The sequence below is a fragment of the Coenobita brevimanus genome, chromosome 82, assembly GCF_032717465.1.
Source record: "Coenobita brevimanus isolate Jiangsu-jjx chromosome 82, ASM3271746v2, whole genome shotgun sequence".
Taxonomy (NCBI): Eukaryota; Metazoa; Arthropoda; class Malacostraca; order Decapoda; family Coenobitidae; genus Coenobita; species Coenobita brevimanus.
The window spans coordinates 8137887-8159362 of record NC_137035.1 but is presented as its reverse complement, the minus strand read 5'-3'; the positions used below and the strand labels follow the sequence as shown (position 1 = coordinate 8159362).

Sequence of the window (21476 nt, the reverse complement as noted above, 5' to 3'; positions counted from 1 at the left end):
GATGGCCAATACTGGTGATGGTGGAGGTCAGTGGTGATATTTGGTAGTGTTACGATAAATACTATAACAGCCTACCATGGTAGCTTACCAAAGGGTGTCAGTCTAAATTTTCATGATTCCTGTACATGAAAATTTTATAACCAGCACATGAATGGTTATGTAGTGATATGTAAATGGGCCAAGTGCCGAAAGTTTGAGACATTCAGCCAGGGAGTCTGGGGTTAGTTGTATTCTTTTATTTTTCCCAGATTGGGCCTGCCAAAATTAGTGTGCGCCTTATATTGCCCGAAAATACGGTACTTCTTGCCCAAAACCTCCACTTGGTAAAGGTGGAAACACAAAGCAAAGACAGACAACTTTCCCATAGCAATTCCGTGTGTGTAGGTCCTAAGTCAATTTGCAATGGGTGTAATTTTCCTGTAGCTGTTGAACAATGAATATGGCATCAATGGTCCCTTTGTCTGGCATGAACCCAAACTATATCTCATCAATACTCACTCTCTCTAATCATATCTTCTAGAACACTCTCCATTACTTTCATTATCTGGTCCAAAGTTTTATGTCTATAATTTCCTCTTTCCTGTTCCCTTTGTACGTATATATAATCACACTCTTAAGCCAATCATCTGGGGCAACACAGTCATCTATAATCTTAATAATAAAATAAGTAACTAACCCCACTACTGAGACCTTCAGCAATTCAGCAGTCAACTCAGGCTTTTCTATCCTTAGTGACCTAGGGCAGCTTGTGCAGCACCCTACCCGTATCCCAGACCGCCTTGGAGAGAGCTCCAACATACCTGACCTCTTCCTTACAACTAATTCTTCTGCTTACACTGTTAATCTTTTCCCTCCGTTGGGCTCCTCCGATCACAACATTATCACCTTAACCTGTCCTATCACTCCGGTACGGCCTGTGGACCCTCCAGGGAAACGTTGCCTGTGGCATTTTCGAGCCGCGGATTGGGAGGCCCTCAGGCAGTACTTCTTTGATTTTCCCTGGAATGATTATTGCTTCCATGGCCAGGAGCCATCTGAGTGTGCCTTGGGCATTATGGAGGTTATTCTCTCAGGCATGGAAGCATTCATTCCTTTCTCATATCCTTTGACTGTCCGCAACAAAGAGAGGGCCTACAAAAGGTACCGGAGCCAACTCACCCCTGAATCACATCATCTTTACGTTTCTGCCCAGAATCGTGCTAAGTCTGTTCTTTGTTCTGCTAAAAATAATTTCATCCGTACTAAATGCTCTCAACTCTCCAACTCGGATTCTTCCTGCTCCTTCTGGCACCTTGCCAAAAACCTTTCTAACAACTTTACCTCATCATCTTTCCCTCCTCTTTTCTACTACGATGGTTCTGTAGCTATTTCTTCTACTGATAAAGCAGATCTCTTTGCACAGACTTTCTCCTCCAATTCCACCTTAGACGATTCCGGTGCTGTTCCTCTATCACTTCCCGCCTCTGACTTCCTCATGGCTGACATTAAAATTTCTTCAGCTGATGTATTTTCTGCCATCACTGGCCTCAATACTAACAAGGCATATGGGCCTGATGGAGTCCATCCTGTTGTTCTCAAGAACTGTGCTTCTGTGCTTACACCCTGCCTAGGCAAACTCTTTCGCCTTTGTCTGTCAACTTGTACCTTTCCTTCTTGCTGGAAATTTGCTCTCACTCAGCCAGTCCCAAAGAAGGGTGACCACTCCCAACCCTCCAACTATCGTCCAATTGCTTTAACGTCCTGTATTTCAAAAGTTTTCGAGTAAATTCTCAATAGAAAAATTTTAAAGCATCTTTCCTATCACAACCTTCTTTCTGATCGTCAGTACGGGTTCCATCAGGGACGCTCCACTGGCGATCTTCTCACCTACCTTTCAGACTCCTGGTCATCCTCCTTTCGGGACTTTGCCGAAAGCTTTGCCATTGCACTTGACATCTCAAAGGCTTTCGATCGAGTCTGGCATAAATCTTTAATTTCCAAACTGCCCTCTTACGGTTTCTATCCTTCTATCTGTGCCTTCATCGCTAGCTTCCTTTCTAGTCGTTCTATAGCCGCTGTTGTAGACGGCCATCATTCTTCTCCTAGATCTATCAACAGTGGTGTTCCTCAGGGCTCTGTCCTATCACCAACTCTCTTCCTTTTATTCATCAACGACATTGTAAGCTGTACATCCAACCCTGTCCACTTATACGCTGATGACTTCAACCTTCACCTTTACATTCGGTTCCCACAACGCCCATCTCAGCAGTTACTTCAACAAACAAGGGATAAGGCTGTGGTACACCTAATGTCTGACTTGGCTCGTATCTCTGACTGGGGTAAAAATAATCTTGTTGTTTTTATTGCTTCTAAGACTCAGTTCTTACACCTATCAACCCGTCAAAATCTTCCACAGGTATACCCACTAATGTTTAATAATATTCAGCTTAATCCTGCATCATCCTTGAACATGCTTGGGGTTTCATTTACACGGGACTTATCTTGGAAAGATCATAATACATCTCTTGTAAAATCTGCTTCCAAGAGATTGGGTATGCTAAGCCGACTCCATTCTTTCTTTACCCCTGCACAATTGTTGACTCTACTGTATACAGGGGTTTTATCCGCCCCTGTGTGGAGTACAACTCTCATGTGTGGGGAGGCTCCCCACATACAGCTCTTCTCAATAGGGTGGAGTCAAAGGCTTTTCGTCTCATTAACCCTCCTCCTCTTACTGACTCCCTTCAACCTCTGTCTCTTCGCCGCACTGTTGCATCTTTATCTCTTTTCTATCGCTACTTTAATGGTCACTGCTCCTCTGGACTATCTGCATGCATTTCTCCACCTCTTCAACCGGCGCGTAGCACCCATCTAGCAGCAAACTCTCATCCCTTTTCTGTCCAACTCTCTAATGCAAGAGTTAACCGTTACTCCCAGTTCTTCATTTATGCAACAGGTCAACTCTAGAATGGTCTCCCTCTGTCTGTATTTCCTGCTGCCTATAATCTCCAGTCTTTCAAACGCAGTGTGTCCAGGCATCTCGAAATGAACAGATCTTGAATTAGGCTCTCTCTTGTATTTTGTTTTTCTCTTAGAGGGAACTCTTATTGCGGGCTCATGGCCTTTGGTTCCTTCTTCCTTGCATTTAAAAAAAAAAAAAAAAAAAAAAAAAAAAAAAAAAAAAGCGTGCTGCCTTCCCAGTCTGGATCCCGCCTATTGCCCTACCCACAATAGCAGCATCAATCGTAGGCCATGGGCCAAATGTTGGATCTACTGACTCAAAAGCTTCCGTGTTCCAAACAAACTCATTCAGCAATCAGTTATAATGCTCTTCTCAGGCATGTTTAATATCCTCACTGTTCACCACCATCTTTTCTTCATCATTCTTCACAGTCAGCATTATCACTGACTCATAGAAAGACATTTTCAGGCACCCATAGATGTACTAGAATTTTAAAGAATTTGCTAAAATCAACATTGTACTTAATACTACGTACTGCTGTATATCGCAATATCACCTCAACTTGTGCAGCCAGTCTTCATTTAAACTTGTTCCATTAATAATTTGGCAGTGAACTGATACTGTGTTTAATTTTTCTCACTGCCTCATTATAGAGATGATTTAAAAACTGCAGTATACCATAATATCACCTCAACTTGTGCAGCTGTCATCCTCCCCCTCCCTTTCCACCACGAGTAGACTGGCATGTTACTCGCCCACCAACCAGGAAATGTGACAGATGGTCGGTACTGCCGTCATCCTCCCCCAGTGCGGAGGTCAAAGTCCAAGTGTGGAGGTCAAGGTCCCAGTGTGGAAATCAAGGTCAAGAATATTAGAAGACTGGACCAGTGAACTATGAGCTCAGAGGGACGATATGGACAGCCACATTGGACTGAACCTGGGATGAAGGGAGCTAAATTCACTGGAATTTGATATTAGTACTATATAGGTGTTTGAATAACGTGCCAACTTATTCAGAATTATTCTGTAAGGTTAGTAGATGGGATGATTTCTATTCTCATTTTAGGTCTTGTTAACCCCTAAACCGCGGGGTTGTTCTTGCCTGACTTGTGTGTCTCGCGGGCATATTCGCGCTCTGACAGACTCCAAAAATATTTGCCAAAAATCAGTTTTTTTTTTTTTTTTTTTTTTTTATTTTTAAACGCCAGGTATCCCTGAAGGGCTAAGGCGTTGCCCCTGGGTAGAGGACTTTGGACTGGAGTGTGTAGCATTTTATGATCGGATGCCCTTCCTGATATCTACCAATGACCCTTGGGTGGATTCGATCATCCGGCCCTCTGGTCAGAGTGGAGGGCTCTAACCCACTGAGCCACGGCTGCTACTAGTCCTAGAATATTATAATTAAATATGCATATGGCACATACCTTCAGCTTTCTCCTGGGATGTTTGCTGAGCCTTCATCAAGTACCATAGGACTTGTGGAGACCTCTGAAGTTGGGTAACGAAGTCTCCACTTTACACTTCCCGACAACGCGTAATATGATTACCACAGCCTGATATTATCACTAGAAACACTATTCTATCATTCTCAAATAGTTTGGAATCCATACTCCAAAAAAAAAAAAAAAAAAAAAAAACACTGTGAAAGCAATGAAAATTACGAGCACGTATGACCTTCCCACTTGCGATCGTTCGCCACTGGTGTTCTGTCATTTATTGTTCATAAAAACACTCACAGTTTATATTTCTATTACTATATAACACTTATATAAATGGAGGAAGAGTAAGTAATTGTTTTGGAAGGAGGTAAAGAAAGTAAGGCAGTGTGAAAGGGGAAATAGTAGGGGAGTGAAAGATAAGAATAATACTCGTAGATTGCTGGTGGAGAAGAGAGAGAAAATGAGGAGATGGAAGGAGCACTTTGAGGATTTGTTGAATGTGGAGAGTGAGAGCAGTGTGAGTATAAGTGGTTGGGGAATGGCTGGGAGAAGAAGAGATGAGAGGAGGGAGGAAGAGATCAGTAGGGAGGAAGTAGTGGAAGCGATGAAGAATATTAAGTTGGGAAAGGCCCCAGGAATTGATGGAGTGTGTGGTGAAATGCTTAGGTATGAGGGTGAGATTGTTGTGGAGTGGATATGGAAGTTGTGTAGATTGGCTTGGGATGAGGGAAGGGTTCCAGAGGACTGGAAATCAGGTATAATTGTTCCTTTATACAAAGGAAAAGGAGAGAGAGAAGTATGTGGTAACCATAGGGGTATTTCCCTACTTAGTGTGGTAAAATATATGGTAGAATACTCATTGATAGGGTTAGGCATATGACAGAGGAGCTAGTTGGAGAAGAACAAGGGGGATTTAGGAAGGGAAAAAGGTGTGTAGATCAGATATTTGTTCTAAGATGTTTAGTGGAGAAGTATCTAGAGAAGGGAAGGAAAGTGTATGCTGCCTTCATGGACTTGGAGAAAGCTTATGACAGAATAGATAGGCAAGGTATGTGGAAGGTATTAAGAATATATGGAGTGGATGGGAAATTGTTGAGTGCTGTGAAGAGTATGTACGAGGGAGCTAGGGTTACGGTGCGAGTGGATGGTGAGCTGAGTGAGTTGTTTGATCTCAATGTGGGATTGAAACAGGGTTGTGTGATGTCTCCATGGCTGTTTAATATATACATGGATGGGGTTGTAAAGGAGGTGCAGGGTAGGGCAGTGGATGTGGGGGTGGCTCTAATGAACGAGGGTGAGATTTGGAAGCTTCCGGTGTTGCTGTTTGCTGATGATACAGTACTGTTGAGTGAAGATGAATGGGAGTTGCAAGGTTTGGTGAATGAATTTGGGACAGTGTGTAGGAGGAGGAATCTGAAAGTTAATGTAAACAAAAGTAAAGTTATGGTGTTTGAGAGGAATGAAGTCACAGAGTGTGCAGTGAGGTTGGATGGTGAGGATATGGAGAATGTGAGTGCATTCAAGTACTTGGGTAGTGCGATGAGTAAAGATGGAACTTTGGGGGATGAAGTGCGTGAAAGGGTACAGCAGGGAAGGAAGGTTGTTGGTATACTGAAAGCAGTGATGAGAAATAGGGAGGTGAGTATGGAAGTTAAGAAGTCACTGCATGATAGTATTGTGATCCCTACCCTGACGTATGGAAGCGAGGCATTGACCTTGCAAGAGGGGAACAAGTCAAGAGTGAGCGCAGTGGAAATGAGTTACTTGAGAGGAGCATGTGGAGTGATACGGAGGGACAGGTTGACAAATGAAGAAGTGAAGGAACGCTGTGGGATGGATGTGGATGTGGTTGAGAAGATTAGGAGAAATACACTGAGGTGGTTTGGACATGTGAAGAGAATGGAGAATGAAAGACTGACTAAGAGGGTGTATGTAGGTGAAGTGGAGGGAGGGAGAGGGAGAGGTAGACCGAGGATGAGGTGGAGGGATGGAGTTGAGAGGTATATGAGGGAGAGGGGGGTGAGTTGGGGGGAGGGTAGTCAAATGGTGGGTGACAGAGCGATTTGGAGGCGTTTTGTCTGTGGCCACCCTTTGCGGGATTAGGGCATCAGGCTATAGATAGATAGATAGATAGATAGATAGATAGATATCAACAGTCTTTATCCATAAGTTTCCTTCAGTAATAGTAGTTTATTGTCACTGTAGGCATTCAATTTCTCTTTCAGTAAAATATGCAGCATTCACTTTCTCATCCTGTATACTAGCGTTGAGAGTGAATCTGTCACTTTCACTTCCACTTTCATAACTCATAGTATTCATACATGCTATAGTGAAACTTTCACTTTCATTACTCCTAGTATATATACTCGTATTCTTATATTACTACTCATTTACATTTCTATTTACATTCTCTATTTTATTTACATTATTTACATTTCTGTTTTATTTACACTGTGTTATGCAGTCATTTGCAGTAACTTATAAAACAATTTTCTACTGTTCACTTATATTTACATTCATTGCTTTCACTTGCTGTTTACACATTCTTTACACATTATTTACATTTCCACTTGCACTGTTTTACTCACCAGATAGATCGTAAGCACTGTCTATCATTTTCATTGACAAATTAGCCAGTTCAAGTTCCACAGCAGTCACTTAGCCCTTTACCTCTTTCCACATGAGGGTTAGTAGGGGGTAGAGGTCACAGGACTCTTTGCATGGGGCTAAAAAGTGGTGGAATTGGGCAGGCGCGAATACGACATGTTTTCACCTTGAAAGACGACAGTAAATTGAATACAGTGTGGTGGCCTGCCTAGGGGGAGTGCAATGCTGCCAATGTCAGCGGGGTGACAGCTGCTAATATATACGCTATGAAATGATTGGCAGGAAATCTCGACAATACATAATAAATTAGGTAGTTCCAGGTGAATGTAAATATCACTTAGGCTTCTCCCTTCCTTTCTTATATATATATTTTTATTATGAGAATAGATTATACGGCATATTTCAAGGGGAAATAAACAGCGAAAATTAGCGAACGAGTGCACATGAGGTGCTGTCAGGTGATAATTTGCCAATTCCAGGTGTATGGCACTATCACTTACCTTATTTCTTTCTTGTATATATTATTTGGTATAAGAATAGGGCATAGGGCTTATTTCAATGGATGAAATCAGTGGAAAATTCCAGGGAAGATTTACTTAGCATAGCACGGCCGGGCAGGCGAGAGGAGAGGGTAATGGAGAGGAGGTAGGGAGGGGAGTCAAGAACATGGAGAAATGGCAAAATTGTCAACAATGGATGGGAGTACAGATAAGATTAGGAGTGCTGAATAGTGTTGGACATTGGCAGTACTGATAGATGATAAAAGCCACCACTTGAAAGCCTGGGCGATTTCAAAATAACACAGAATCACAAAAGTGACGCCCTGTGGTATGATCCCTTGCTCCCAAGCGTCATGAAAGTGACGCCCCGCGGTTAAGGGGTTAATACACTTTTCCTCCCACTCAAACTTTATTGTTTGCATAACCCTTAAGAACTGGTGGTATAGAGATTACCTAGTAGCTTGTTAATGTGTAACCCAGAAGCATTTTGGGAAACTGCGAAGGTCGGGCTTAGGTTGGCCGAGATGGAGACTGACCCCATCATTCTGGCATGCTACCACTCTTAACTTGACCACTTGAAAAGTAATAAACACAACCGAAGAGGCCGCTATTGGGAGTGAGTCCCTGTCAATTTGAGTTTCCAACCGTTCCAGCACACAGTGGTCATCACTAGTGGCTTGATTTTTGCCCCTTTTGACTACGTAAGAGTCTGGATCGCAGAGGTACTAGTACACTTGCACCTCCCTCTTTTTCGTATGCATTATTGTTTGCCCTGTTACTTTCCTAGAGTCGAGTTGTCATGCCTGGAAAGTACTGCTCAAGGGATCAGAGGGTCCGTACCATTGCATGGAGCAGGATAATGTCTCTATCAATACGATTTGTGAACGTACTGGACTTGTAAAGTCGACAGTCATGAAGAATCTTGCTGCAGTGCGCAGCCTGCCACCTGCTGTGCAAGCATGGCAGTGGAAAGAAGAGAATGACTTCCAGAGGTATAGATACGCTTCTGATGAGGGAAGTAATCAAGAATCCTTGACTGACAGCTGCAGAATTGAAGAGAATGCATCCCCAGCTGTTACAAGACATCTCAATTCGAACTACCCAACATCGCTTGCAGAAGGAGCTGGGTTTGCCAAGCCCCACCAAAGCCAAGAAACCACTTCTCACTGACCGCATGAAGAAGCAGCACATTCAGTTTGCCAAGAAGTATGCACACTGGACATCAGATGAGTGAAGAAAAGTTATGTGTTCCGATGAAAGCACATTTCAAGTGTTCCAAGTGTGTTCTGCCAAGGTTCGTTGCCCGGTCTCCCGTAGTCGATATGACCCTGCTTACACGGTGTTGACTGTTACACACCCTCAATCAGTAATGGTATGGGGGAGTTTCTCAGGTGAAATGGGAAGGGGAGGCCTCTACTTTCTTCCTAAGAACTTGATGATGAATGGTGGCCAGTACATTCAAGTTCTGAAAGATCATTTGTTAAACTTTTTTGTTATTCCTGGGTGCGACTTTTTCATGCATGATTCAGCTCCATGTCACAAGTCAAGAAAGGTGACAAAATGGCTTCAGGATAATCGGACTGAGGTCCTCGACTGGCCTGGCAACAGTCCCAATCTAAATCTGATAGAAAACTGCTGGGCAAAGATGAAGAAAATCATGGCAGAGATGAAGACACCCAATCTGGACAACCACGAGACTGAACTGACAAATGTTTGGTGCAAAGAAATGTCCTTAGATTACTTTTGAGATCTAAGTGATTCCATGCCAAAATGCATGCAACTGGTCCTGAAAAACAAGGGAAACATGATTTCATATTAATGAATGGTATTTCATGAATAAACATTGTGATATACTATGATTTCAGTGTTTTTTAATACCTCGTGGGGGGAGGTCCTACGTCAATTTGTGGTAGCCGTATGAGAGAAGTAAAAACACAAGGAATGGAAAGAGCGATGGCATTAGTAATGAATGGTGATGGATGAAATATTTCAAATTTGTTGTATGCTGATGATGCAGTACTACTTGCAAATACTTGACAAGAAATTGGCAGACTAGGGAAGAGTTTTGCTGATATCTGCGAGCGTTGTGCCTTCAGAGTAAATGTAGAAAAGAGTAAAGCGATAGTTACTGAGAGAGAAGGTGACTCCCAGTGTGATGTCACAGTGAACAGAGAGAGACTGGACCTGGTGAGAGAGTTCAAATACCTGGGTACAGTGATAAAAAAGAGAGAGGAAAATTCGTAAAAGAAGTGAAAAGGAAAGTGACACAAGGAAGGAAAGTAGCTAGTGCTATGACGACCTTGATGAGAAACAGAGGCTATAGTGTTGCAGCTGCAAGAGGCTTACATGGAAGAGTGTTAGTGCCAACTTTAACATATGGATGTGAGACTATGGCGTAGCAAGAAAATGAAAAGTCAAGAAAGAGAGCAGTGGAGATGGGACTGCTGAGGAATGTATATGGAGTATAAAGAGTGGATAGGATACGAAATATTGTAATGTGATTCATGAAAGATGTGGAGTGAGGAAGTCTGTGAACACCAGAATCGAAGAAAGTGTACTGAGATGGTATGGTCATGAGGAGATATGGATAACAACAGAGTGGTGAAAAAGGTATATCTGAGTGAATTTGATGGAGGGAGGAGGCAAGGTATGGCCAAGGAGAAGGTGGAGGGATATAATGGATGAGTGTGTGAGGAAGAGAGGTATGGAAGTCGGTGAGGCTAGGGGTGTGACAAGAGATCGAACTGGCTGGATGAATGTTGTGAGGAGAAGTGCATGATCAAGGGTTCAGCACCCCTTTTTAACCCCTCCATGGCTCAAGTCCTGGAATTTTCCGTGCATGCTAAGGTGACACCAAGGCCATTTTTTTAAGTTTCATTTTTTTTTTTTTTTCTTGCCATATTGAAGAGAAAGTTCAGATGCACCTAACAGTGCAAATCCCAGCTTCCTAGATGAATTTTGTGGCTTGCAATGGAGTGCAAAAGTTGCAGAAATATCGGCAACCAATATCCGCCACCCAGGGGCGCTGCTGCAATGCAACTAGGCAGGTGTTGTTATTTTTTTTTTACCTCCCAAAACAATGCGAATGGTGCTGAAATGTTGCGCATTTGTGAGATATGATGATATCAGATGATTTAAGTACATAACATGTTAGGAATGGCTGGAAAGAAATTTTTATGAATACTTTTTCACCAATTTGATATAAAATATGCTTATGGTAGTTTTGAGTTATTTTTTACGTTATCGTTGTGCCCATGCTAGGAAAAGGGAGCGAAAAGGTTGACTTTTCAGTACTAAATGAGAAAACTGCACGTCCTCCGAGGCTAGGCTCTGCTATGGGAGAACAAAGTGGAGGGTCAGATCCTATTAGCAATACGGAAGTTGAGTTGCAACTTCGAGCTCCCACACCACAAGCACGGCTAACAATAGAATCGTAATGCAGTTTCAGAACTAAGAATACGTCTAATTATTATGAATACAGAGACAAAGCAGAAATAAATACGTTTACAGACAGGGGAAAACGTATTTTTTCCGTCATAACATGTTCATATTTCTCTATCATTTTACGTTCATCTTTATCATTTTACCTTGTTATTTTCGCAATATATATTGCTGTCTCATAAGCAGGGTGGTTGTGTGTGTTTTGCAAGGGAGGAAAAAGATTGTATTTTCTGTCTGGGTCGAGATAATGGGTGTAACTATGTGTTTTTAGGCACGGCAACGAGCGAAAAATTCATACATCCACTCATGATGACGGCAGGTGGTGAACTGACAGATGATATGTGAGAGGGTGAAGTCAAGGTCAGTCTCATGTCCAAGATTTTAGTTCACTTCCCAGAAGTTTTCACAGTTTTCTACAAGTTGCACTGCATCTAATGATCCAAATCATTACATTAAACCTGAGTAAATAGGTATAGATACCAAGACAAAAATGTATTTTTCACTTATTATCATGTCTTTTTTGTTTGTGCCTGTATTACTTCATAATCGTAAACAGGTGGTTGTGTGTTTTGCAAGAGAGGACAAAGATGATAAGTTCTGCCTGGGTCAAGATAATTGGTGTAGTTGTGCTTGTTTAGGCATGGCCAGGAGTGAAAAAATTGAAAATCCACTCATCACAGCAGCAGGCTCTGAACTGTTTGATGGGGTATATGGGAGTGTAGTGTAGGTCAGTCTGAAGATGTTCAGAATGTTTGTTCACTTCCCCCAAATTTTTGCAGTTTTTTATAAGCCACGCTCAAACGGCGCCTGCGGCCATTTATTGGCTAAACATCATTCGATAGGGTGGGAAAGGAGGTCCGGATGATGATGATGAAGATGTAATATCTGTAATATGTGGGTACCTATGAGAGGTATTGGTATTTGGGATAGACTATGAGATAATGCCGGTTTCTTGTGAACGATGTAATGCTGTGAGCTTGTGGAGATTGTCAGGCATAAAAGGACTGATCTTCCTGGTGAGTCCCTTGAGTGTGTGGAAGAGTTTTGTTCTTTGATGAAATGTTTTGTGATGGAGGTGTGGCTGGAGTGAGGAGTGGTTGGAAGATGTTCAGGGAGCTGTTGCCTCTCCTGACACTGAGAGGGCTTTCCCTCTGTGGTAAGGAATCTTTGTATGCAGCATGTGTTAGGAGTGTATATCTGTATGGTAGTGAGACCTGGGCAGCAAAGGAAGAGGATAATTGTAGGCTCAAATGTACAGAGGTGACAATGATTAGGCTGAATGCGAGGCCCGGGGGGCTAGTTTATACAACAGCTGAGAGGAGGGATGATTGGTATTGTGATGAGGAGGGGTAGATCGAGATTGTATGGGCATGTGGAGAGAATGGGGGGATGAAAAATGGATAAGGAAAGCAACATGTGTGAATGTAGTTGCGTAGCGTTGTTGAAAAAAAAATAAAAATAAAATAAAAATGAAAATCACGAGGTTACAGAGTGTGACCTCAGTGATAATGGACTGAACAGGGGGGATGCCAGAGATCGAGCAGCATGGAGAGCCGACATTAGGTGACCAAGGTTGATGCATGTGAATGTGTTGGAGCCTTTATAAACAAAAGGTAACAAAACAAATATTGGTGATGGGTGTGTTGCTATGTGTGCTGAAGTGCTGTTCTGTTTCTTCTGTGAAGTCTGTTCAGTCTGTTTTCTTGTAATTGGTGTACGTGAGGCATGATCGTTCTATTAAGGATTGTACTGTTATAGTGATAAAAGTCGGGAGATGATTAGTAGTGAGTTTAGAGTCTGTTTGTCAGGTAATGCTGAGGGCAACTGCTGGTGAACAAAATATGATGTCTGGGGAGGAGGGGGTACTCTGCCTGGTGTGGGATGAGGGTGTACTGTGAGGGTAAAAGAGCTATACCTGTAGTCTGTGTCATAGCTAGCCCGAGCCTCTGCCAGCTTCTTCTTGGCTCCTTCTGACAAAACTGGACGGGTCGGAACAGCCTGAAGTCCCTGGGCTGGTACAGGAGGAAGGTCGGTAGTAGGAGGCTCATATTTGGCCCTTATTAATGGCTCTCCTTGAACTTTCTTGGATTCTGGCTGAGGAAGCTGTGAAGGAAAAGCAGACATCATTCATACAGGGCAAAATCTGAGTCTCAGAGACTTTTAGTGGACAGCCTAAATAATGCTGGAAGGAAGAACATAGTATTTAAACCTTCAATGACGATGAAGTAGTACATTCGTGTGCACCACAGGCTGAACCTGGGGCATTTTTTTCAATTTTGAAAATCGATTTTTTTTTTCTTACAGATGTGAAGAGCATCATTTGGTGTGCCTGGTAATGTGTTCTTTAGCTAAAATATCCTGTAAACTGCCATGATTCACAGAAAAATTAATAAAATGACTACACAGAGTCATTTTATGAATTCTTATTTCTCCCACCTTTCCTGTCACTTTTTAAAACCCTATGCTTCTCTCCTTTTCAGGTGGTTTTACATTACGTGACAATCCTAACAGTTTCCTGTAAGCAAAGGAAATAATTTACAACACTGGGTAGTAACCATATAACCAACCCATACATTTTCACCATGTGTCAACAACTGGGCTGGTGGACGGTTAGTGTCCCTCCCCACAGAAAATCCAACTCAGAGTCAAATGGCCACCCCATTCGGGATAATGGCGTCTGGCTATAGACAGATAGATAAGCACTCACCAATAACATGTAAACCAGTGGGCAATAACATGCGAGATGACCTGACTGCCTGAATGCTTGAGATAGTAGTAGTAGTAGTTGTTCCCTAGTCAGTCTGGCTGAACAGTCCTGAGTCCCTAAGGAGGGCCACGGCCGAGACCGGGCTTTCCCTCAGAGCTCTCAAGGAGTGTGTGTTGTGTTGTTGGCGTAGGTGATTGTGTGCAATGCAGTCTTCCATAATGTGCGTAATAGTATGGGGTGCTGTGTTGCATCCTGGACAGGCATCAGCGACAGTGTCATCCAGCCTCTTCTGACAACTTAAGAGGGCTGGATGATGCCCACAACTCAGCCTGGCCAGGTGGACCCTATCCTCACAAGGGTGATAGGATTCAGAAGGTGGATATCAGGAGGCCGTGCATGCAGCTGTGCATTGTCTTTGAGTGACTGAATGAAGCGGCGAGTGATTTAAGCATAGATATGTTTCTGGAAGCTGGTTTGAGGTGGACGAGGGGGGAAGAGATGACAGTATTTGTGTATGATATCATGTCCTGGGTGTTGTTTTGATGTTCCTTGGTGTGTGTGTGGATGTGCTGCCATGTAGTGTAGTGCATGGTTTGGGTTTGTGGAGGCTGCAGCAAGAACTTGGGTGCCTCTCATGTCTGGATGACCCTTCACTTTGAGGACTTCGGTTTCTTGGTGCAGGTGGTCTGTGGGTGTAGTAGCTGTGCAGCCTGTGAGTATTTTTAGGGCCTTGTTCTGTATGGCCTGTAGAGTGTTGTAGTGTGTTTTAGTATGGTTAGAAGCCCAAGCAGGGCTTGCATAATTCATCACTGAATGTATACAGTATATCATTTGTATACTGTGGTGGTGGTTTCTTTGTTGTGTCCAAATCATATATGGGCAAGAGATCTTAAGGGATTGAGTCAGTGTTAATCTATTTTTCATGTCTGTGATGTACTGTTTAAATGAGACTGATGTACTGTATGTTACAGCAAGGATTTTGTGTGTGTGTGTGTGTGTGTGTGTGTGTGTGTGTGTGTGTGTGTGTGTGTGTGTTTACCTATTTGTAGTATACAGGAATTGAGCAATGCTCATGTTGTCCTGTCTCCAAATCCACATTTATCAAGTCTACCTTTACACACATGAATGTTTTTTTCATGCACCACCTCTTCGTCTAAGTCGTTCCAAATATTTAAGTATTTACCTAATATACCGAATTGTGATATACACGGAATGTGCTATGCTCGTGGGTTTCCGTTGCTGTTTCTCAATAAGTCAAATTTAGCTTTAAACTCATTTAAGTTTTTAGACTGGACGATCTCTTTGTCCAGGCTATTCCATAAGTCTATACTTCTGTAAGGAAAGCTATATTTCTTGATATCCTTCAAGCAGCTTGACTTTTTCAATTTCATTCTGTGTCCTCTTGTTGCTCTCTTATCCCATACAAACAGATCTTCTTTGTCAATTTTATCTACTCCCACCATGGTCCTGAACACTGGAATCATGTCTCCCCTCTTTCTCCTTTCCTCCAAGGAAGGCAAATTCAGCTTTTCCAGCTTCTCTCTGTATGACAGGTCTGCCAGACTGGGGACCATCTTGGTTGCTGTTCTTTGTATTCTCTCAACCTTGTTTAAATCTTTCTTTTTGTGTGGGGACCACACTACCGCTGCATATTCTAACCTAGGGCAGATCATGGCCACTATCAATTTTTTCATCATCTCCTCATCCATATAATGAAATGCTACTCTTATGTTAGTCAAGAGTTTATGTCTCTCCAACTATCTTGTTAATGTGCTTTTCTGGTGACAAACTATCTTGGACCAGCACTCTCGAATCTTTCTCTTCTCTCATTTTTGTGATTAATTCATTACCCAACAAATAATTCAGTGATGGCCTCTTGGTACTTTTACCCATATCCAATATTTTACATTTCTTTACATTAAATTTCAGAAATAGAGGCGTGGAAGAAGTTGAGAGGCTGAAGAGAGAGTTATATTTGGAAAGAAAGAGAGAGGTGAAAAGATTAGTAAGAGAGAGTAAGAAGAGAGTGGATGAGGAATTTGGAAGGAATTTGAGTGTAAAGTGGAGGGACTGTAAGAAAATGTTCTGGAGAGAAGTGAAAAGAGTAAGACAGGGTGGAAGTGAAGTTAGCAGGGGAGTGAAAGATAAAAATGGTAGATTGCTAGTGGAGAAGGGAGAAAAAGTTAATAGATGGAGAGAACACTTTAAGGAATTGTTGAACGTAGAGGATGGAAGTAATGCGAGTATAAGTGGCTGGGGAATGGCTGGGAGAAGGAGGGAAGTGAGAAGACAGGAAGAAATCAGTAGGATAGAAGTTGTGGAAGCAATGAAGAAAGTTAAATCGGGGAAAGACCCAGGAATTGATGGAGTGTGTGGTGAAATGCTGAAGCATGGGGGAGAGATAGTAGTAGAATGGATGTGGAAGATGTGCAGATTGGCCTGGGAGGAAGGTAGAGTCCCGGAGGATTGGAAGTCAGGTATAATTATTCCCTTGTACAAAGGAAAAGGGGAAAAAGAAGTGTGTGGTAATCATATGGGCATTTGTCTTTTTAGTATAATAGGAAAAGTGTATGGTAGGATACTTATAGACAGAGTTAGAGAAAGAACAGAGAAATTAGTTGGAGAAGAACAGGGAGGCTTTAGGAAGGGAAGAGGTTGTGCAGATCAGATATTCATTCTTAGATCTGTAGTGGAAAAGTTTCTAGAGAAGGGAAAGAAGTTGTATGCAGCTTTCATGGATTTGGAGAAAGCATATGACAGGGTGGATAGACAAGGATTGTGGAAAGTGTTAAGAATATATGGAGTAGATGGGAAGTTGTTGAATGCTGTGAAGAGTATGTACGATGGTGCGAAGGCTGCAGTGCGTGTGGATGGTGAACTAAGTGAATTTTTCTCTTTGAAAGTTGGGTTGAAACAGGGATGTGTCATGTCTCCATGGTTGTTCAATCTGTACATGGATGGGGTAATAAAAGAGGTACAAGGTAGGGTAGTGGATGTTGGAGTGGCCCTGGTGAAAGAGGATAGTGTTTGGAAACTCCCTGTACTGTTGTTTGCAGATGATACTGTGTTGTTGAGTGAAGATGAAGGGGAGCTGCAAGGCTTGGTGGATGAGTTTGAGACAGTGTGTAAGAAACGGAACCTAAAGGTGAATGTAGGGAAGAGTAAAGTGATGGTCTCTGAGAGAGGTGAAGTTAGTGAATGTACAGCGAGGTTGGATGGTGAGGAATTGGAAAATGTGAGTACGTTTAAGTATTTGGGTAGTGTGATGAGTAAGGATGGAGGTTTGGAGGGTGAAGAGCTTGAAAGGGTACAGCAGGGAAGAAAGGTTGCTGGTTCCTTGAAAGCATTGATAAGAAACAGGGAAGTGAGCATGGAAGTGAAAAAGTTACTACATGACAGTATTGTGATACCAACTCTAATGTACGGAAGTGAAGCTTGGACATTGTTGGAAGGACACAAGTCAAGAGTGAGAGCAGTGGAAATGAGTTATTTAAGAGGAGCCTGTGGAGTCACGTGGAGAGACAGGCTGACGAATGAGGATATAAAGGAGCATTGTGGTGTGGATGTGGATGTGATAGGAAGCGTTATGAGGAACACACTGAGGTGGTTTGGCCATGTGGAGAGGCTGGAGGGTGAAAGACTGACAAAGAGAGTGTATGTGAGTGAGGTGGAGGGGGGAAGAGGGAGGGGGGAAGAGGGAGGGGGAGGCCGAGGATGAGATGGAGGGATGGGGTGGAGAGGTATATGAGAGAGGGGGGTGTGAGTTGGGAGCAGGGCAGTGAAATGGCGGGGGACAGGGCGACTTGGAGGCGATTTGTTTGTGGCCACCCCAAACGGGATTGAGGCGTCTGGCAATGGATAGATAGATAGAAATTTCATTTCCCACGTCCGGCTCCAATCATGTATCCTATCCAAATCCTCCTGCAGTATTTTACAATCCTCCTCAACCACTAACTTCCTCAAGATCTTTACATCATCAGCAAACAGACTTGCATAACTGTTCACTCCATCTACCATATCATTTATGTAAATCAGGAACATTACTGGCGCCAACACCGAGCCTTGAGGGACTCCACTTGTTACTTCCCTCCATCCAGACATCCTATCCCTTAGTACTGTCCTCATTTGTCTGTCTCTCAAAAAGTCTCTCATCCATTCCAGAAGTTTCCCCTTCAGTCCTCCTATATATTCCAGTTTCCACATTAGTCTCTTATGGGGTACCTTGTCAAAGGCCTTCTCTAAGTACACACAATCCACCCAACCATCTCTCTCCTGTACCACATCAATCGCTCTTGAGTAAAAGCTCAACAAGTTAGAAACACATGATCTTCCACTTCTGAATCCAAACTGACATTCAGCCAAAATATTCATCTCTTCTAGATATTTTATCCATCTGTCTTTCAGGATTCTCTAGCACAATTTTGCAACCATGCTGGTTAGAGACACTGGTCTATAATTCAAGGGTTTTTCCCTGTTCCCTCCCTTATAAATTGGTACCACATTCGCCCTCTTCCATTCTTGTGGCACTTTCCCCTCTTCCAGAGAACACACGATTAAACTGTGAATTTTATCCACCAGCTGTTCTCTGCATTCCTTCAGTACACAATTAGAAATTCCATCAGGTCCTGGGGCTTTCCTTACATCTTGAGTTTCCAGTAATTTATACACTTCCTGTACCTCCCCTGGGGGTAGGGGGGGTTTTCAAGAATACCCCCCCCCAGTATCCCAGCTTGTCGTAAAAGGCGACTAAAAGGGTTGGCAGAGGGTTAGTGCCCCTCCCCGGAAAACAACTAACTAAAAAAACAAACACTAAGCCTCGGACAAGGACTGACCAAACGATGACGACCAAGGACCGGACAAAGGACATGATTATCGGAACATGGAATGTATGCGGAGCGAATGATGAGGTGAAAGAGAGAGAGATTGTCCAGGTGCTTGAGGGTGCGAAAGTGGATGTATGTGGAATAACTGAAACAAAATGGAGAGGAGAAAGTGTGAGAGAATGGGAGTATGGATGGGGTATATGTGCAGGAGTAGATGAGAATGAGAAGGCAAAGGAAGGAGTAGTTGTGAGTACAAGATGGAAGAGGAGCATAAGACAGAATGGATCAGTTGGGTCTAGGATTGTGTGGGTAAAGTTGAAAGTTGGAATACAAATGTGGGCAATTGTGTGTGTGTATGCGCCAACGCAAGAGCGTGCTAAAAGAGTGAGAGAAAGTTCTGGACAAATGTAGAAGTGTGCATGGAAAAGTTTGGAAGGAATGAGAGAGTGTTTTTGATTGGTGATATGAATGGTAAAGTTGGGAATGTGAAGGTGGATGGAATAGTTGGTGAGTGGGGTGTGCCTGCTGAGATAGATGAGAATGGCAGTGCATTAGTGGACATTTGTGCTGGGAGGGGGTTGGTGATAGCCAATACCCTCTTCAGGCATAAAATGATCCACAGGTATACATGGCGAGTGATGAGAAGGGTGGGTGGTGAACTGAATGAAAGGAAGGCAATGATTGATTATGTGTGTGTGGATGATAGGATGCGAAGATGTGTAATGGATGCAAGAGTTTATAGAGGATGGGGGAGTGGACTTTCTGACCACTACTTGGTGGTGGCCAGAATTAGATTTCAAGTAAGATGGAGGAATAGAAGAAAGGAAAGACGAGAGGAAGGAGTAGTGGCAAGGAGAGTGGAAAGGTTACAAGAGGATGAGAAAAAGGCAGAGTATAAGAGAGAAGTGGAGGAACGATTGGGCAAATATGAATTTGAGCAGATGGGAGACGTGGAAGGTGTGTGTAGGATATTTACAGAAGAAATATGTGCAGCATGTGATGTGGTGTGTGGAAGGAAGAGAAGACGGAGGGGGGTGCAAGGAACAGCATGGTGGACTGAAGAGCTGAAACAGGCTGTGGCACAAAAGAAGAAAGCATACAATGAATGGATGAAAAATAGGGGTGTGGAAGAAGTTGACAGGCGGAAGAGAGAGTTATATGTAGAAAGAAAGAGAGAGGTGAAAAGATTAGTAAGAGAAAATAAGAAGAGAGTGGATGAGGAATTTGGAAGGAATTTGAGTGTAAAGTGGAGGGACTGTAAGAAAATGTTCTGGAAAGAGGTGAAAAGAGTAAGACAGGGTGGAAGTGAAGTTAGCAGGGGAGTGAAAGATAAAAATGGTAGATTACTAGTGGAGAAGGGAGAAAAAGTGAACAGATGGAGAGAACACTTTAAGGAATTGTTGAACGTAGAGGAGGGAAGTAATGCGAGTATAAGTGGCTGGGGAATGGCTGGGAGAAGGAGGGAAGTGAGAAGACAGGAAGAAATCAGTAGAATAGAAGTTGTGGAAGCAATGAAGAAAGTTAAACTGGGGAAAGCCCCAGGAATTGATGGAGTGTGTGGTGAAATGCTGAAGCATGGGGGAGAGATAGTAGTAGAATGGATGTGGAAGATGTGCAGATTGGCCTGGGAGGAAGGTAGAGTCCCGGAGGATTGGAAGTCAGGTATAATTATTCCCTTGTACAAAGGAAAAGGGGAAAAAGAAGTGTGTGGTAATCATAGGGGCATTTGTCTTCTTAGTATAATAGGAAAAGTGTATGGTAGGATACTTATTGACAGAGTTAGAGAAAGAACAGAGAAATTAGTTGGAGAAGAACAGGGAGGCTTTAGGAAGGGAAGAGGTTGTGCAGATCAGATATTCATTCTTAGATCTTTAGTGGAAAAGTTTCTAGAGAACGGAAAGAAGTTGTATGCGGCTTTCATGGATTTGGAGAAAGCATATGACAGGGTGGATAGACAAGGATTGTGGAAAGTGTTAAGAATATATGGAGTAGATGGAAAGTTGTTGAATGCTGTGAAGAGTATGTACGATGGTGCGAAGGGTGCAGTGCGTGTGGATGGTGAACTAAGTGAATTTTTCTCTTTGAAAGTTGGGTTGAAACAGGGATGTGTCATGTCTCCATGGTTGTTCAATCTGTACATGGATGGGGTAATAAAAGAGGTACAAGGTAGGGTAGTGGATGTTGGAGTGGCCCTGGTGAAAGAGGATAGTGTTTGGAAACTCCCTGTACTGTTGTTTGCAGATGATACTGAGTTGTTGAGTGAAGACAAAGGGGAGCTGCAAGGCTTGGTGGATGAGTTTGGGAGAGTGTGTAAGAAACGGAATCTAAAGGTGAATGTAGGGAAGAGTAAAGTGATGGTCTTTGAGAGAGGTGAAGTCAGTGAATGTACAGCGAGGTTGGATGGTGAGGAATTGGAAAATGTGAGTACGTTTAAGTACTTAGGTAGTGTGATGAGTAAGGATGGAGGTTTGGAGGGTGAAGTACTTGAATGGGTACAGCATGGAAGAAAGGTTGCTGGTTCTTTGAAAGCAGTGATAAGAAACAAGGAAGTGAGCATCGTTTTCGTTTTCGTTTCGTTTTCGTTTTTAAAGGCTCCAACATGCTTGCATGCGTCGGCCTTGGTCACCTAATGGCGGCTCTCCACGCTGCACGATCCATTGCAGCCTCCCTGTTCAGTCCCTTAACCCTAAGGTCACACTTAATGACCTCGTCCCATGTCTTTCTCGGTCTACCCCTCATAACCCCACCCCCAATATTAACACTTCTCACCTTCCTCACCCAGCTATCATCCCCCATCCTCTCCACATGTCCAAACCACCTCAATCTACCTCTCCTCATCACAACACCAATACACTCCAGTCCCATCCTACCTCTCAACTCTTCCATTGTAAACCCAGCCCCTCCAGGCCTTGGACGCAGGGACGCACTGCACATCCACCTAATCATTGTCATTTCTGTACGTCTGAGCCGGCGAATGTCTTCCTCCTTCACTGCCCAGGTCTCACTGCCATACAGCAT

The 21476-nt window shown here is 43.1% G+C and overlaps 1 protein-coding gene across 1 annotated transcript in view; it reads right to left on the bottom strand.

Annotated features, from left to right (window-relative positions):
- The window catches only part of LOC145409678 (uncharacterized), a 631921-nt gene that overhangs the window by 116313 nt on the left and 494132 nt on the right, over positions 1–21476 (bottom strand). Inside the window, exon 17 of the mRNA XM_080280029.1 lies at positions 12844–13031. Within this exon, the coding sequence (XP_080136155.1) occupies positions 12844–13031 (188 nt within the window). The remainder of the gene's footprint in view (positions 1–12843; positions 13032–21476) is intronic.